Genomic DNA, 18,866 nt, shown 5'->3' with positions numbered 1-18,866 from the left:
CTACTACTACTACTACTACACACACACACACACACACACACACACACACACACACACACACACACACACACACACACACACACACACACACACACACACACACACACGCACACGCACACTCACTTACACACTTTCACACACACATACACATACACTCACTCACTCACTCACTCACTAACTCTCACACGCCTAAACTCGCAGGTACCTGAAGCGCATGAAGGACGCATCAGACCAAGCAGCAAGTGCACACTAAGATGGCCGAGCTACAACTTTTTGTGTCTATGGGTCTTCCTTCGCCTGTGCAGTGGACGTATTCCGTCAGTGTGGTTCATGTTGTAATCAGTGCCGTCAAGGCTTTCCGCTTGGCATCTTGTGCGTGTTGACGTGAATTTGGGGTTGACAGTGCGTCATGTCTCTGTCAATGATGTCAATGGCTACTTTGTAGATGTGCCCCAAGCACGTTGGATTCCGTGTGTGTGTGTGTGTGTGTGTGTTGTTGTTCTTGTTGTGTGCCACTTTACATGTGATTTGCAATACAAGCGTTGCTTGTGTGTTTGAGCGCGTAACTTCAATTCACAATCCACTCGACGACGTGATACATGCACTTGCGACAACACACGTACACGTACACACAGACCACACAGAGACAAGGACGCACACACCCCTCATCCCTCCACACCCAAAAGGAAAGGAAGTATTGATGCAACTTGGGCAACTATATCACTCGTACTCCGCCGCCCCCACATTGCAACAAACACCGCCACCAACAAACACGACGACAACAGTATGCACGCATGGTGCCTGGACGTGGAGACTTGAAAATCAACGGGCAGCAACGCAACACACCACTCCGACAAAGGGTTGCACTCAACACATCACCACTCCGACAAAGGGTTGCACTCAACACATCACCTCCACGCAACAAAAGGGAGACAAAATACGCAATGGACAAAAGCAAAGCAAACAGAACGACAGTGTTGGGGGGACAGAATAGGAACTACAGCTTCACAACAACCACAACAGCAAGAAAACGTGGCACAGATGATAGTGGTTGGATAAGGGACTGGATTGTGTGACGGGTAACAAAACCAACAGCTAGCAGCTCACTCACACACACACACACACACAACACACACACACATGTCAACACATCCACGACACCACACACACACACACACACACACACACACACACACAACATACAAAAGCACATGCACCCGCCCCATCACAATGGCTACTGTGCGCCGCCCTGCTGTGCCTTTGCCTGGAGGGCCTGCAGCTGCTGCACGACCTGCATGAAGAGCTCCGGCGGCACCGTTTGCTTGAGCACTTGCAGCAGCGCCGCGGGGTCCTGGTACACCCGCAGCGCATTCACAAAGCACTGTGCAGCCTTGTCAAACTCGCCTGCAGGGTGGAGCGTGGGTGGCGATGGTGGAAAGGGAGAGAGAGGAGGGGGGGGGGGCGTGGGAGGATGAGGAAGGGAAGGGGGTTGTGGCAAATGGTGATGCATGGGATGCTTTGACTTTTGAACGGGAACAAGAAGGGAGTACACCTCACTGAAGAACGCACAAACCCACATATGCACACGCACACACATGTACACACACACATGTACACACGCACATGTACACACACACACATGTACACACATATGCACATGTACACACACACACATGCACATGAACACACATATGCACATGTACACACACACATGCACATGCACACGCACCTTGCTGCATTGCCTCCTGACCAGCGGCCATGGTGTCAACAAAGTACTGCTTCAGCGCACGCTGATCCCGAAGCGTCTCGGGCTGTTTTCACAAGAGACACATGAGAGGTGAGGACATGAGAGTGGAGGCCACGAGGGGAAAGGAGGACACGGAGATGGGGCTACGAAACGAGAGCATAACCCCAGACAAGGTACAGCATGGAATGGTGTCTACGCGTGGAAAAACTCACCGCGGGGGAGCCGTCAGCCTGAACCTGGGCCTTGCGCTCCTCCTCTTCCCGCTTCTTTTGCAGGCGGCGCTCTGTTCATGGGAGAGCAGACAGGGTGAATGGCAACAGAGTTGCAGGATAGTGTACACGCACTCGGAAACAAGCGTGCAGCCGCAGTCGACAAAGGCACACAAACGCAAAACACACACACACACACACACTCACAGACAAGCGAGAGCGAATATGCACACGCCGCCAAGGTACCAACACAAGCAACAGGCACGCCCACGTTTACACACAACCACAAGGACACAAGGTCGCGTCAGCTCAATCACCACATGTGCACGTTTGGGACACAGTCCGACGTCCAACACAGGGGCGAACGCATGCAAACGTACTCTCGGCAAGCTTCTCGCGGAAATCAGGGGCAGAACGGCGCTTCTGGTCAAAGTAGATGCAGTAACCAACAACAGCCGTGGCCACGGCGAGGCCAGCGATGGCAAACTTGTTACCAAGCACAGACGTCATCTCGACGGTGGGGTAAGTGTGTTTGTTTCTTGGAGGAGGGGGAGTGGGGAGGCGAAGGGTGAAGCGTGAGGATGTGAGGAGAGGTGACAACAACGGCGAGGGTGGGAAGACACGGGAGAAAAGGTAACACGAAGCAATGGAAACCGCTCAACACACACACGTGGGGACCTTGAAATAGGACAAGCCCTATTTATAAGAACACTGTCAGTGTGTGTGTGTGTGCGCGTGTGTGTGAGTGTGTGTGTGTGTGTGTGTGTGTGTGTGTGTGTGTGTGTGTGTGTGTGTGTGTGTGTGTGTGTGGTGGTGTGTGTGGAGGTGTGTGTGTGTGTGTGGAGGTGTGTGTGTGTATGTGTGGAGGTGTGTGTGTGTGGAGGTGTGTGTGTGTATGTGTGGAGGTGTGTGTGTGTGGAGGTGTGTGCATTCATGTCAGTTCAATAACTCACATTCATCACACACGTTCACACACTCATTACACACCACACACGTTCACGCATGCACGTTCACACATACGCGCGCGCTCGGGGTTGATACGTTTAAAGGCAGTTTGGGGCAAAAGTATGCACAAAGAAGAAGAGAAAGCCGAGCAAATCAATCCAAAAAACAAAAGGGAATGTGGCCCCATCATCAACAACAACAACAACTACAACGACAACAACAACAACTACAACGACAACAACAACAACTACAACTACAACAACAACAACAACAACAATAACAACAACAACTTAAGTAAACAGCAGCAGCAGCAGCAGCAGCAGCAGAGCACCACAGCGAAAACGGATCGGGCAGGCAACAAGCTAGCCTGGCTATCAACGAAGCGAAACGGCAGATGGACTAAGACACATATTTCACCTGCAAGTTACACGTTGCGCACACAACAGCACCACGGCAATGCCCACAACAACAACACAGCGCTGTACACAGCGCGCACACGAAGCCAACGGACACCTGGTTGTCACACCACTGCATCACTCGACGCCTGCTTGGTGCTTCATGTGGAAGAAGACACGGAGTTCGCCCATGGCGTCGGCAGAGACCACGCCAAGACGCGCCCCAAAGCTGTCTGCACAGTCCTGCGGCGTTGCAATCGCCTGTGTCACTGCAGCAGAGTGGCCTGGTGCCGTGGTTCGGAAGTGAAGGCAGGGGGGCGGGGGAGGATGTGTGCGAGAGGAGGCATGTGTATATGTGTGTGCGTGTGCATGTGTGAGCAAGTGAGTGGAACAGGGAGTGGTGTGGATGTGTGTTATTCTCAGTGTATGCAATGCATGCATGAATGCATGAGAGTGCATCAATAACAGGCCCATGCAAAGCCGCACACGTACACACACCTGCAAATGAGTAGTGCTCAGGGTTCTTGTCGCGCTGCACACGCCTGTGTTTGGTGTGGTGCAACGACGCAGAATGTGAGCCGACGCCAGTTGATAATCACGACAGCTCGCACAAAAGAAAACCGCGAGTGTACGTGCATACACAGAGGCGTATGCGCGCACACACACAGGCGCAGATACACACACACACACACACACACAGACACACGCACACACAGACACACGCACACACAGAGGCGCAGATACACACGCACACACACACGCACACACACACACACACACACACACACACACACACACACACACACACACACACACGGAGACAATCCCAACAAGTACACGCACTTTGCGTGCGGCGGAAATGTCCTGACTGTTTCCCACATGTACACGCGGCGGTTCTCTGATCCGGCAACAATGTACTTTGCTTCGGGACTGCTCATCCAGTGGCGTGGCGGTGGACAGAGACACGGGCATGGAGGCAGCATGATTCTAAATGAGAAGCATGGCACAGACGCCCGCAAGCAGAATGGACACTGGTGCGAGACAGCACGCACGCACGCACCCACGCACGCACCCACGCACACATGCATGCACATACACACACACACACAGACAGACACGCACACGCACACACACAGACAAACACGCACACGCACACACACACACACACACGTACCTGAAGACTGCGCGAATGAGGCTGGAGGAGTTGTAATAGCCCTGGAACTTGCACACGCGGGAGTAGTCCTTGAGGTCGAAGATGCGGATGCGGCTGTCGTTTGAGGAGACGAGCAGCAGCGAGCCGTCTGGCGACACATCCAGCCCGCTCACCTTCGCCCCAATCTGCGAAAAGAACAAGAAAGGCGGGCAGGGGGTATTGTGTGTGTATATGTATGTATGTGTATGTGTGTGTGTGTGTGTGTGTGTGAGAGAGTGTGTGTGTGTGAGTGTGTGAAGCAAGTTTGGAGCAACAAAGGCAGCACAGCAGGCACGAAAATGGGATACAGTGCTCCTACTCACACGCATTCAAGCATGCATACGCATTCAAACACGCAAACTCATTCAAACACGGATACATGCAATCATACCCACGCATACATGCACATACGCGCACACAAGTACACAGAGCACACAGAGCACACAGAGCACTCCCTCTGATCTAAGATCACGGAATCTAAGCCTACATGCACGCTTGCACAGAACAGCCGCTGGAGCACCTTGTTGCCCTTCTTTTGAATGTGCAGCGCAGTGTGATAGCGCAACTTCTGCTCCGTGTCACAGTGGAAAGTGGAATACACAGAGTTGGAGTGAAGTAGGCGGAGGAGGTGGTGGTGGTGGGCAGGAGGCGGCATTACCGCGATCAGTGCAACGTGTAAGGGGGAGTTTTTTAAAACGGGGAGGGGGGGGCAACACGAGTGAGGCGAGCAGACAACGAAACGGGAACACGCGGTGCATGCCTATCACACCAACACACACACACACACACACACACACACATCAGCCATCATGCAACACATGAGCGATCATGCAACACATGCGCTACTATACATTACGCCACTTGACTGACAGGACACACACCAAGCCGGACCGACGCCTCACGTTTGCGGTGTCGAGGAAGACGCATCTGCCGTCGTACGTGCCGGCCACAATGTGTCGCCCGTCGTTGATGAAGACCGCAGCCGTCACAAACGAATTGCTGTTGCTGCGCACTGTATCCAGGGTGGAATGGGGAGGGGATTGGGAGTAAGAGCACGCGTGCGTGCATGTGTGTGTGCGTGCGTGGTGTGTAGTTGTGAGGAGGTGGTCGTGAAGGATGTGTGATGGTACTTACACAGACGCAGACACACACACACACACACGCATGCACGCACCCCCCCCCCCACAAACACGTGTGCACGTCACAACCGCCGGATAACTCCGCTGCCACACGGCAAGAACGGACCTTCTGGGATGATTTCCTTCTCCATGATCATCTGCTGCTTCTCGATGTTCCACATGCGCACCTTCGAGTCCATGGACCCGGACATGAAGTACAGCTCGTTCTGGTGGTGGTGGTGGAGGGAGGACGTTGTGGCGGAGGAGATGTTTGTGGTGGCGGTGAGGTGAATATCATTGTGGGTGGAGTCATTAGGGAGGAGCGCCACGTTGCATGCAGCCAGACGGACAACTCGACAGCCAGACACACACAACTCTGCACACACGCGCGTGCGCGCATCAAACATCACCACCACATCACCACCATGCCTCCCCCGCCCCAAAACAAACACACACACACACACACACGCAGACACACAGACGCACACACAGACACACACACACAGACACACACACGAAACCGGCACCTGTGGGTGGAACGCGAGGGCGGTGACAAAGTCGTGGTGCTGGAAGACAATCAAGCACTCCTTCTTCAGAAGATGCCACAGGCGAACTGTCATGTCCATGGATGACGACAGCAGCGCTGAGTTGCCCTTGGCAGGCGTCCAGCACAGGTCCAGAATGTCGCCCGTGTGCCCATAAAACTCGCACAGCGGGGTTGGGTGCAGCACGTCCGTCTCGCTTGGCTCCCGGATCTCGCGTGTTGCGTAAGCAGGATCCCCACGACTGTCAATCAGGGACTGATGCAATTCCGCAAACGCCTCCTTGCGCGCCCACACGCGCACGACGCGGTCCTTACCGGCCGTTGCCAGCATGCGCTCGCACGCGGAGAACTTCATGGCCCACACCTGTCCGGAGTGGTGGCCCTTGATGCGCTGCACAAGATGCATGTTGGTGAACACACGTGGCCTGTCCTTGCTCACGTTGCCGCGCACACGGAACACCGTGTCTTTGCCGCCGCCAAACACACCCTCGCCATCATCGCCATCATCGCCATCGTGCCGCCCGCGCGTGTGTGTAATTGTGAATTCTCTCGCGCGAGCAATGAAGCGCGACACACGCGCGCGCGCAGCCGTGGACACGGACGACAACGTTGCTGACGCCGACTGTTGTTGTTGTTGTTGTTGTTGTTGTGAATCTGAGTCCCCGGTTGCGTCTGTGGTCGTTGCATGTGGTGTTGGTGCGTGCGCAGTATCAGCCTGCTGCTCACTGCTGGAATGGGAAACACCTTCGTCATCGCCACCAGCACCACGCGACATCTCGTCACGGCCACCGCCGCTACTGCCACTGTTATCACCAACACCAACACCAACACCAGCACCAACACCAACACCAGCACCATCACCACCTCCTTCACCTTCACCTTCACCACCATCATCAGCACCAGCATCACCGCGATCACCAACATCAGGTCGGGTCCTGTCGCCCTTCTTTCCAGTCAGGCGAGCGCGGACGGCAGCGCGGGAACGGATGCGACTGAGTGTCGACGCCAGCGCAGTGGTGAGGCCCGTTGACCCGCGGTGCTGCTCGTGTGCTGATGACGACGATGGCGACGTGGGGGACACGTGGCCGCTGACAGGCGCACTCTTGCCGCGGCCCATCACAGCCGTGTGCACGCTCGTATCCGCACTGTTGCCATCGCCCTTGCCGCTGTGGTCACGATCAGCGCCATCGTGAGCACGGGGACCACCATCACCACCAGCGCTGCCCTCGGCCGTGTTGGCTGGTCTGGAGCGAAGGCGGCGGCGCCGGCGCTTTGAACGCTTCTGCTTCTGCTTGTGGTGATGGCTGTGCTGTGTTGGCGACGCCGGCTGTGTCGGGTAGTCGTTGGTTCGCCGCATCATCTGCACAGAGAGCGGGGAAATGCCTGCAGGCAAAAGTCGCTCTGCATCGGAGAGCGCAATCACTTCGCCAGTGTCCAGGCACTTGACCTGCACGCGCTTCAGAATCTCCTGCGTGTGTGTGTGTGTGTGTGTGTGTGTGTGTGTGTGTGTGTGTGTGTGTGTGTGTGGAGATGTGCGTGGAGGTGTGTGTGTGTGTGTGTGTGTGTGTGTGTGTGGAGGTGCATGTGTGTGTGGATGTGTGTTTGTGGATGTGTGTGTGTGCGTGTGTGTTGATGTGTGTGGAGGTGGCTGTGAGAGCTGTGGTGGCAATTGACGTGCGTGTGCGCATGTGTACATGTGTGCGCGCACAAAAGTGCTCAAGCAGACAGCGTGAACACCAACACGTCGCCACAACAAGACATCACAAACAACCCCCCGCCCGCCCGCGAGGATAACAGGAGCTCATCCATGCGAGCACATGCACGCACATCATCTGTCAGGCCGTCCTTGAGCCCGGGAAAGTTTGTCGGTGACATGGGTGGTGTGCGCATCAAGTGCCCACCATATCCATGACCATCCCCATGACCATCGCTGCCGGTACCAGTGCCGGTGCCAGCGTTGCTGTTCTCCAGATGCACGATCGCCTGTGTGCTCTCCTCACTGGAGAGGGCAGAGTCACCACTCTGTTGTTGCTGTTGTTGTTGTTGCTGTTTGTTGCCCTGCTGTGGCTGTGATTGAGACTGGTGGCTTGGTGTGTTCTGTTGTGACTGCGGTGCTGCTGATGATGGTGGTGGTGGTGGTGCCTGCGGTGTTGCTGCTGGTGCAGCTGACTGCTTCTTGCGCCGCCGCCGCGGAGGAGCAACGGGCGGTGGCGGCGATGACGATGGTAATGTCCTCGATGCGCCCTGCGCGGCTTTGACGGCGGCGCGTTTCGTCCTGGCCGGCACCTTGATTGCCGCTGATGCTGACGCTGTTGGTGCGGTTGCTGGCGTTGATGGTGTGGCTGTGGCAGGGCTGTCTGCGGACGCGTGATGGCTTGCACGTGCTTCGGCGTGTGTCGGCGCAGCAGGCGCCTGTGTCTTGGTGGCCACATCGCTGGGTGAGACCGTGAGCGACGCAATGTCAATGTCTTCCACGGCGCCGTTGTCGGCGATTTCTGCGCTGTTCCGCGCCTCCTCCACCAGCACCTGCGATGGCCGCCGCTTGACCGGTGTGGCGTCGTCGTACACCCAGGTTGTGGTTGGCGACAGCGGATCGCAGCCAAGGATGGGGCCTTCGCCGTCGCTCCCACGGCCATCCTGCTGCTGCTGCTGCTGCTGCTGTTGTTGCTGCTGCTGCTGCTGTCGCTGCTGCTGCTGCTGCTGTTGTTGCTGTTGTTGCTGTTGTTGTTGTTGTTGTTGTTGTTGTTGTTGTTGTTGTTGTTGTTGTTGTTGTTGTTGTTGTTGTTGTTGTTGCTGTCGTTGTATGCTTGACAGAATGAGGCTCGGTGTCAGCTGCACGCCGCCTTGGCAAGGCACAGCAAAGTCTTCGTGGACCAAGTCGTCGTCGTCGTCGTCCTGCTCGCCTGTGCCTTCCTCACCGGCATCATTGCTGCCACCGTCAGCACCGCCGTGGCCCTTTTTGCTGCTGTTGGGGCTGCGCGTTGTTGACGACGATGCGTGGGGGAATGTGCGCTCCTTCACCAGGGCGTCCCACATGACGTTGGTTTCTTCATCACTGCTCAGCTCGCTGCAGGCAGACACGAACTCGTCATCAGACTCATCGTCTTCCTCGTCCCCTGATGAGGAGTAGTAGTAGCTGCCGTCCTCCTCGGACTCTGACATGTTCTTCCTCCTTCCCTCCTGTTATACTTCCTTGACCCTGCGGCGTTGTGATGAGTGATGGGTGGCGAGCACCGTGAGAGTCGATGTTGGCAGAACACAACCAACCGGCACTGCCAACAACACAAACCAACACAAAAATCACACTCACATACACTCACATGCACACACACAAGCACATACACATTCACACGCAAGCACATACACACATACACACATACACACATGCACGCATACACCAACCCACACCACCACTTGTATGTGCACCTTCACCTTCGTTCGTCGACGTTGTTGCCACACCGCACCGCACCACCTCAAACAAACACCAAGAAGCAAAGGCCAAGCAAAAGCAAGCGAGAGCGCAAGTGTGTGGGCGTTGGATCGGACCCGACAAACCAATGAAAATACGGCGAATCGTCCATACTCCTGTTTTGTTTTACGACAGCACAAAGAGTAGCAACAGGGCGTGGCCTTTGGCTGACGAAGGGGAAGGACAGCGGAGTAGCGAAGATGGCGAAGCAAGGAGCGAAGTGGCGAAGCAAATGTCAACACACACACAGCATTCCATTCAGCCAAACCAAAACACCCAACGCACCGCAGCAGCAGCTTTGCTTCTTCTTGTTGGCATGGCTGGTCTGTATCCGCTGTTGCTCCTTGCTTGCTTGCTGCACTTGTTGGCTGCTTGGTTGCTGTTGATGTGAAGTTGACGTTGGGGGTTTGCCAAGCAAGTTTGTCAGAGTGGTCAGTCAGCGAGACGCACGCAAAGGAAGAGAGCAAAAAAGGGAAGGGAGGAAGCAAGCAAGAAAGAAGAAGAGGCGGGAGGTGCACAGCGACGACGGCGACGACGACGACTCACCGCGCCAAGCAAGCTATCACAGGACGGCACGTTCAATTCCAACGCACCCACAACAAGCACAGCAAATAGCAGGAAACACGTCAGCCCGCACACACCAGCGACGACGTCTCTTCTTGCGAGGTGAGTGTGTGTGCGCGCGCGCAAGTGTGATGTGTGACGTTGGCGTTGGCGCGGTTTCGCCACCATCAGGGCACCTGTGGCATGCGCACGACGACGACACTGCGTGACGAGCCCATACTGCATGTGTGGATGTGTGTTGGTGGGAACGCCACAGTCACACACTTGAGTGTACCTTGTGTTGCCGGCCTGTCTCTTGTTGAGCTCGTCACCACTATCGTGTCATCCGGGTGATGACGCTCGAGGGGCGGGCAGTCGAAGTGTGTACATTCACGACCACACACAAACGCACCTACATACCACACGCAAAGCAACGCGCCATCGTTCACACCTGTTCCCATCACACACTCTCAAAACTTACATCTTGTGCGTGCATCTTCCGGCGCTGTTCATGACGTGTGTGTGTGTGTGTGTGTGTGTGTGCATGTGAATGAGTGCAGGTGGCACCAAGCACAAAGCACAGGACGCAACAAGCAGTCGCAGGCCACAAAAGCGGTCGGAGCGCGTAGTAGGTGCAGGATAACCAATGAACATGGATGGAACTCAGGGGGCGCAGATGGTCATTGTTCTTGACCAAGGTGCGACCTTATGCACCACCTCCAGCACGGACAAGCTTCCACACGACGACACCAACAGCAGCAGCAGCAACAACAGCCTTGATCGACAGCAACAGCAGCAGCAGCAGCAGCAGGGCGTGGGTGGTTCGCAAGACAACAACCCTCCATATCGCACTCCAAGCTACAAGTCTGCCACTGCAAACGTCAGCAAGCACAGCAACGAGGCAAGCACAACAAACACAGCACAATACCACCACCAACAGCAGCAGGAGCAGCAGGAGCAGCAGCAGCAGAGCGGTTCGGTGTCAACAAGAGTGACGGGTGCGGCCAACTTGCAGCTGCCAGTGACATCAAAGACCAGGGGAGACACGAGCGGAGCCTCATTCCGGTCCACAACGGCGCTGACAGACACAGAGGGCATCTATCACTTTGACACGTCGCCAACCACCCCATACGACAACAACAACAACGACGACGACAACGACAACGTGCACAACAAACAGCGTGGCGTTGGCAGCATTGCCGCCGTTGGTGGTGAACGTCGACTAAGCACAGTTGCAGTTGTGGAGAACGAGGCGTACGGTGGCAACGGTAAGCGCGAACGGCCGACAACAGCCCCCGCGCGTGCAGTCAGATACGCGCGCACACGCGCGAGAACGGCAAGTGGAGGTGACAACGAGGAGGAGGAGGACGAGGACGACGACGGGTTGCTGGGGGCGAGTGGCGAGAGCGAAGAGCTGTGTGTAACGGGCGACGGAAACACACCAGAGCCAATGCAGCTGCCGCGTCGACTCTCAGAGGCATTCAACTCGGAGCTGTCGACCGACTTTCTCATCTACCTCAACCTGCAGACAAGCAAGATCAGGAAGCGCGCGAGCTCCAAACGGCGCAGCAAGAAGAGGGCATCGAGTCGACGCCGACGCCGACGCAGCAGCGCCGTCCACGCGGCCGAATTCGCGCTCATCGACATCCAGTCCCGCGGTGTGTGTGTGTGTGTGTGTGTGTGTGTGTGTGTGTGTGTTTGTGTTTGTTTGTGTGTGTGTGTGTGTGTGTGTGTGTTTGTTTGTTGTTTGTGTCGATGTGTGTGAGTGTGTTTGGTTGTTTGTTTTGTGTCTATGTGTGTCGATGTGAGTGTGTTTGGTTGTTTGTTTGTCTGTGTCTATGTGTGAGTGTGTGTGTGTGTTTGCTTTGGTCGTGTTCCAACTGCTCTTGATGCCTCCTCATCCACCAAACATCACACCTCCTCCCTTGCCACCACCACCACCAGAGGGGAGCCAGGCATCCTTCCGCATCCCACGGTCATCGGCCGGCACACGTGACGCGGTTGCACACACGCACGCACGTGACAACGACGACAACGACGAAGAGCAGCAACTACAGGCCCACGCCACTGCTGCTGCGCCCAGCGCGGACATGCTCGCCACGTGCAACGACACGCAACGACCTGCAGACGCAGAGGTGAGGACTCCGTGTGTTTGTTTGTTTGTTTGTTTGTTTGTTTGTTTGTTTGTTTGTTTGTTTGTTTGTTTGTTTGTTTGTTTGTTTGTTTGTTTGTTTGTTTGCTTGCTTGTTTGTTTGTTTGTCTGTTTGTTTGTCTGTTTGTTTGTTTGTCTGTCTGTTTGTTTGTCTGTTTGTTTGTCTGTTTGTGTGTGGCAATCACCCAAAGGGCTCGGTGACGTCTCTCGTTCGAGTCGCAACATGCACACATCCTCACATTGCGCCCCTCACCACCACCACTGCAACAGCGTGTGCCATCTGACACGGAGATGCATTTGCGAGCGCTGAGCACGATGAAGAGCAGAGAGGCGGCGTGTCGGGAAACGGTCATTCTCGGCGCTGACGAATTCCTGCACTCGGAATCCCTCAACGATGACTACTCCTCTCTCAAGACAGGTGCGTGCCGTGTGTGTGTGTGTGTGTGTGCTCTGTTGTGTGTGCTCTGTTGTGTGTGTGTGTGTGCTCTGTTGTGTGTGTGTGTGTGTGTGTGCTCTGTTGTGTGTGTGTGTGTGTGCTCCGCAGGGACGAGCAGACTCTTAGAACTTTATAAGCCCATGATTCGGGGACAGTAACCGTTAAGGCCCGTTTGCAGTGACCCTGCGCCGGTACGAAGCCGAGGTCCCCAGGGTAAAAGCCAATCTTGTATTAAACTAGTCGCCTTCGGGCCGAAGTGGTTGGGCTGTGTCTTCTAATACTAATACTTTAAAAGTCAGGGATTGAATTTGTGTGTGTGTGTGTGTCGTCTGTTGTGTGTGTGTGTGTGTGTGTGTGTGTGTGTGTGTGTGTGTGTTGCACCGTGTGGTCACAACAGCCACAGCCATTCAACCTTCTCACATCCTCTATGAACACGTGAACACATACACCACTGGCGCCATTGCGAGCAGAGCTCGTCACACTGCGCCGACAGCTCGCTGAGCAGTGCGAGGTCAATTTTCGACTGCAGAGGAACTTGCACACCCTCGACGACAACATCGGACTCCTCATCCACCACCGCATCACCGTGGAGGTGTGTGTGTGTGTGTATGTGTGTATGCGTGTGTGTGCGTGTGTGTGTGTGCGTGTGCGCGCGTGTGACACGAGTGTGCTTGCACATGTGCGTTTGCACATGGTTGTGCGCTTGCGTACAAGAGCAGCACGTACGTGTGCGGTGTCTTGCTTTGTTTAGCGACTCACTGACTCCATCCTCCCGCCATTGCACGTGTGATGATGACACAACGTTCCACCTCCACAAAACAGGACATTGATGTCAAGTTGTTCAACTACACATTCACGCTGCACAAAGGTAAATTTTTTGTGACAATGAGTTAAGCGCGTTGTCATGCCCAAGTGGCTGGCCTCACATCTGATCCTGCTATGATCACTGCATGAAATGATGCCACCCACTTTCACAAGCGCGTATGTTCACACGTACAAGCATGCATGGCTTCCACTCTCACTCACTGCCACACACATACGCACACATGCACACATATGATGTTCCTTAGGCAAAGTGATCACGCCGAAGCAGACGCGCGTGTACGGGCAGCTGTTCAAGATCTTGCAAGAGAATCCCTCATATGTCGCCCAGCTTGCACACAAGCTCAGCATCTCGGAGATTGACGGTGCGCAGAAGCTTGCTCAATGCTTGCAAGTTGTGTGTGTGTGTGCATTATGCGTGTGTGTGTGTGTGTGTGTGTGCCTTGTGCGTCAGTGCAAGGCACTGCTAGGTGCTCTTCTCCCTCGCATAACCACAACCCTTGGTCCATTCTGCTCATTCTCCTCACGACGTCATTACCGTGACCGCTCCTTGTTGTTCCAACCCACCTCACCATCTGCATGTGCAGACTTCCTGCAAACAGTGATGTTTTCACTCTTTGGGACCTATGAACCGCGGGAAGAGCATCTGCTGCTGAAGATGTTCGAGCACGCTCTCCAGCTGGAGTACAGCAACGCAAAGGACCCTGGATCGTGAGTTGGGTGGCCAGGGATTGGTGACTGCACGCGTGCCTGTCGTGGTGTTCTTGTCGCTCTCCTCCTCCCCTCCACACATTCTACTCTCCACAGGCACCGTTGTCACCTGTCCATCACCACCAACCGTTGTTTTTCACACACTGCAAGTGCCACTCTCACTCGGCACTTTCGCCCATTCGTCCCTCATTCCTCACCCTGCATCCATTCACCACTCCCTCCCCGTCTTCTCTGCACCATGTACTCATCTCCACAATCTCCATGACAATCTCCATGACCATCTCCACCACCACCCCGATGCACTGCCATCGTCCATGCTGCCACTCGTACAGCGTGATGCGCTCCAACACTGCCATTTCGCGGATGATGACGACATACACGCGCCGCGGTCTTGGCCAGCAGTACCTCAAGGACGCCCTCAAGGCACAGGTGATGGATGGTGCAGCGTGTGTGTGTGTACTTGTTTGTGTGTGTGTGTGTTTGTTTGTTTGTGTGTGTGTGCTTGTTTGAGTGTGTGTGCTTGTTTGAGTGTGTGTGCTTGTTTGTGTGTGTGTGTGTGCTTGTTCGAGTGTGATGGGTGCTGTTGAAGGAATAGAGGGCAAACACTGTGAACCACGGGCATTGTCGTCAATAACCTATCCTTCGCACTCACCCGCACGCTCACACTCAACACCCTTCACACCTCCTCTTGATGCAACAACCCCCCCCCTTCTATACGACAGGTTGATCTGGTGTACAACCTCGACGATGTGCCGCTTGAGACAGATCCGGCGAAAGTTTATCGCGAGCTGGAGGGCGACAGCGTCGACCTTCCCCCCATGCCGGCTTCATCGGAGGAGACGTTCAACATCCCGCAGGTGGGCAGTTGGGGCGTGGTGCGATGGTGGGGTTGAAGGGAGGGGTGGATGGAAGTGGATGGCCGAGGGGGTGAGGGGTGGATTGTAGGGAGGCTTGAGCAAGATGGAGACAGTGATGGATTGCTCCTGGTGTATGGTGTGATGTGAAGTGCACAGCTTTCCTCGCACCCGCACGCACGCACGCACGCACGCACGCACACACACACACACACACACACACACACACACACACACACACACACACACACACACACACACACACACACACACACACACATGTAAACACGTGACAGGTGAAGGAGGCGGTTGAAGAGCGAGCCGAGATGCTGCAAGAGCTGACAGACAGATTCATCAAAGCCATCGCCAGGAGGTGTGAGCTGGCACTCGCTCTCGGTGGTGGTGTCGTGAGATGATGGGTGATGGCTACTGGTCTTGATTGATGTCATGACTTTGACTTGCATTCCACTCTGCGCTTCTTCAACGTTTGTGTGTTGAGAATTGAGAATTGGGCTGCTTCGCGGTCACAATCACAATAGCATGCCGACCCACAAACATACACACATTTATGTACATTCAAACAAACGCCCGCACACACACACACGCACACAATCACACACACACGAATTCTTCCTCTTCACATGTTCACACACACACACACACACAATCACGCACACACACACACATCTTCCGTTTACTGACGCTCTTAACCCCCTCCCCCTCTTTGTTCTTCGCTGTGCAGCGTCAACACCATTCCGTATGGAGTGCGGTGGCTGTGCAAGACCATCCGCAACCTGTGCAGGTCCCGGTTCGAGGGCGTCAACAGAGACGTCATCTATTCGCACGTCGGCGGTTTCTTCCTCCTCAGATACATCAACCCGGCCATCGTCTCCCCAGAGGTGTGTGTGTGTGTGTGTGTGTGTGTGTGTGTGTGTGTGTGTGTGTGTGTGTGTGTGTGTGTGTGCGTGTGTGCGTGTGTGTGTGTGTGTGTGTGTGTGTGTACGTGTGTGTTGGATGTTGTGCACATGTATATGGGTTGGTCACGCGTTTGTTGTTCTAGCTCATTTTCAATTTCTTTACTCACGCCACCCACGCCGTTCCCTCTTTGTCCTGCAGGCGTTTGGCATTGTGCATCGCAAGCCAAGCTCGTACACGCGGAAAACACTGACGCAGATTGCAAAGCTGTTGCAGAATATTGCAAACAAGTCAGTCATCCTCATGCGACTTTCAAGCCTTGCTGTTCCATGCGACACACTCGGCATACACATGCGCGTACGCGCTCACTGACTCACTGACTCACTGCTTCTCAACACTGCACCACCTCACACTGACCATCGCGTTGCGCTCCACAGCACTGCAAACCGAACGGTACTGATGACGATCCTGAGACCATATGTGCAGCAGCAGCGCGCACAACTCAACGCCCTCTTCGACGACATCTGCGACGTGCGTGTGTGTGCGTATGTGCTCATTGTCACAAACTTCTGCCGCTATTGCATTCATATCTCTGCATTGCATTTGCGCACACACGCACACACACAAAACAACCATAAACAAACAATCACACACACACACACATTCACTCATACTCGAACACCACCACGTGCTTGCGTGCGACAGGTTGATGACTTCTACGACGAGCACAAGTTGGAGATGATCGATGCGCTGACGTCCATGGATCGAACACTCTCCATCACGCCCAACGAACTCTCATCCGTTCACAAGGTGTGCACACCGCGCGCCGTTGTCGACATTTGTACCCGATGCTGTTGTGATTGCTGTCACGGCTTGTTTGATGTGCTTCGCGTCACACAACCTCAAGTAAGGACGCACACGACACAACTCACATGCACACACACAACGCGTGTGCACGTCACAGCTCCTTGTGAAGTATGTTGGGCAGCTGGATTTGGAGGCTGCCGATCCGCTCGCGTGCATTATGCAAGAACTGCCACCGCCACCGGACAGAATTTCCCGCGATGACAACGCAGTCTTTCAGCTCAAACTTGAGAGGTTGGAAGTCACTTCTCTGTGTGTGTATGTTTGTGTGTGTGTGTGTGTGTGTGTTTGCGTGTGTGTGTGTTTGTAACACGTGTACACACATGCGGTAAATGCACGTGAGCATGTATGTTCGTTGATTGTAGCAGTGCACGCTCTGTGCTGTGTCGTCTTCACTTCCTTGATTGGCTCACACGCAAAGCACGTGCGTGATTGCCGATTGCCCAGCCGGTTTGAGCCCGTTGTGCGGCGCGGCAGCAAGCTCTCCCTCGAGGCACACGGTACGTTGTTGATGGTGCTCACCTTCAGGAGTTGAACATAGGGTAGATGGGATTACAACAGTCATTCATTCGCTCACTGTTGCTTGCACTGCCATGCACACACCAACACACCAACGCACGCGTACACACCCACAGAGGTCAGCCCTGAAGTCCTCATTCGCATGAAGGAGGAAATTGCCAGGACGAAGAAGGCCATGCTCAGGTTCGTGACACGTGCGAAAATATACAAGTGTGAGAGTGTCTGTGTGTGTATGTGTGTCTGTGTGTCTATGTCTGTGTGTCTGTGTCTGTGTGTCTGTGTGTGTCTGTGTGGGTGTCTGTGTTCGAGTGCTTGCATGCGGCCATTCACTTCTTCGGTTGCTGTCTTTGGCCATCACGTGTTGTCGACCGTTCCTTCCTCTCATCATGCATTCCCTGCCGGCACCTCTCCCCCACCCCTACACGTGTCGCGTTGTGTGAGCAGCATGAAGGACAATTTCATCCGCCTCACGGATCGTCTCGAGTCGTACCAGCAATATCTCGACAACGTCCGGGGACAGGTATACTGACGCTCTCCTGTGTTTGTTGTCTGTTTATTGCTTTGTGTTGCATTGTTTGTTTGCTTGTGTTGTTTGTTTGTGTTGTTTGTGCTGTTTGTGTTTGTCTGTGTGCATGTGCTTCGTGTCCTGCCTTTTGTTTGTTCACGTGATCTTTCTTGTGGTCTACCGTGTGGAATGCGCTTGCTCGTTCATTGTCACCTTCCTCGACTCACGCCTTTATCCCACCTTCGCCGTCCCTTCCTCATTGCTGATGACCAGAGCGTGAGTGGTAGTACGCTTCAGACCGAGTTTGCGAGTGTGGGATACACCGAGAGCCACTCTCGTCGTAGGCGCCACAGATACCACACGCCAAAGGTGGGCAATCAGGGGAGGGGTAGACGGAGAAGCGAATACTGAGTTGTGTGTGTGTGTGAGCGCGCGCGCGCGCGCGCGTGTGTGTGTGTGTGTGTGTGTGTGTGTGTGTGTGTGTGTGTGGTGTGTGTGTGTGTGTGTGTGTGTGTGTGTGTGTGTGTGTGTGTGTGTGTGTGTGTTTTGTGTGTATGGTGCCCCCGCGTGTGTGTGTGTGTCTTGATTATTGAGTGTTATCGAGCGTCTCTGTGTGTGTGTGGGATTAGAGTACGAAAAAAAGACATCGCAGGGCCGCCCCGCACCCTGTCTATGTACAGTGGAGCGAAAAGATAGGAGCCCCTAGCACACTATTACCCTCCCTCGTCCTCAAAAGGCGGTGTGAGGGAGGCGCCGAGGGACCCAAACGGGAAGGTATTTATTTTAAAGCCAAAGGGAGTGGTGCCGGCACCATCCTTCCCTCCGCATCGAATAGGAGAAGGGAAGACTAATGATTCGCCCACGTCAGAGAACGAGCTACAGCAAGCGTATACAGTCCGTGACTTACGTCGAGTAAGAACCTGAAA

At 54.6% G+C, this 18,866-nt stretch overlaps 3 protein-coding genes across 3 annotated transcripts; 1 reads left to right on the top strand and 2 right to left on the bottom strand.

Annotated features, from left to right (window-relative positions):
- Positions 1-1,234: 1,234 nt before the first annotated feature.
- On the bottom strand, positions 1,235-2,466 carry PTSG_07386 (uncharacterized protein; the record flags this gene model as incomplete). Its single annotated transcript, XM_004990828.1, has 4 exons — positions 1,235-1,404; positions 1,730-1,811; positions 1,960-2,030; positions 2,337-2,466. The coding sequence occupies 4 exons, from the start codon at positions 2,464-2,466 to the stop codon at positions 1,235-1,237; spliced, it is 453 nt and encodes a 150-aa protein (XP_004990885.1).
- Positions 2,467-3,131: 665 nt separating this feature from the next.
- On the bottom strand, positions 3,132-10,310 carry PTSG_07385 (uncharacterized protein). The gene is made up of 11 exons (XM_004990827.1): positions 10,261-10,310; positions 9,583-9,998; positions 7,978-9,349; positions 6,134-7,618; positions 5,734-5,833; positions 5,391-5,500; positions 5,009-5,056; positions 4,471-4,634; positions 4,140-4,226; positions 3,795-3,838; positions 3,132-3,580 (listed from the first exon to the last, which is right to left on the bottom strand). The coding sequence occupies exons 3-11, from the start codon at positions 9,310-9,312 to the stop codon at positions 3,435-3,437; spliced, it is 3,519 nt and encodes a 1,172-aa protein (XP_004990884.1). The 5' UTR covers positions 9,313-9,349; positions 9,583-9,998; positions 10,261-10,310; the 3' UTR covers positions 3,132-3,434.
- On the top strand, positions 9,744-18,646 carry PTSG_07384 (uncharacterized protein; the record flags this gene model as incomplete). Its single annotated transcript, XM_004990826.1, has 21 exons — positions 9,744-10,285; positions 10,723-11,820; positions 12,107-12,297; positions 12,585-12,732; positions 13,221-13,342; positions 13,573-13,618; positions 13,821-13,937; positions 14,160-14,283; positions 14,616-14,712; positions 15,006-15,140; positions 15,434-15,510; positions 15,880-16,036; positions 16,254-16,342; positions 16,490-16,583; positions 16,758-16,862; positions 17,017-17,150; positions 17,364-17,416; positions 17,552-17,618; positions 17,880-17,955; positions 18,214-18,328; positions 18,570-18,646. Exons 2-21 carry the CDS (start codon positions 10,809-10,811, stop codon positions 18,644-18,646), a joined length of 3,036 nt encoding a protein of 1,011 aa, XP_004990883.1. The 5' UTR covers positions 9,744-10,285; positions 10,723-10,808.
- Between the last annotated feature and the right edge of the window lie 220 nt (positions 18,647-18,866).

The sequence above is a fragment of the Salpingoeca rosetta genome (assembly GCF_000188695.1).
Source record: "Salpingoeca rosetta unplaced genomic scaffold supercont1.22, whole genome shotgun sequence".
Taxonomy (NCBI): Eukaryota; class Choanoflagellata; order Craspedida; family Salpingoecidae; genus Salpingoeca; species Salpingoeca rosetta.
This window is presented reverse-complemented; position numbering and strand designations above follow the sequence as displayed.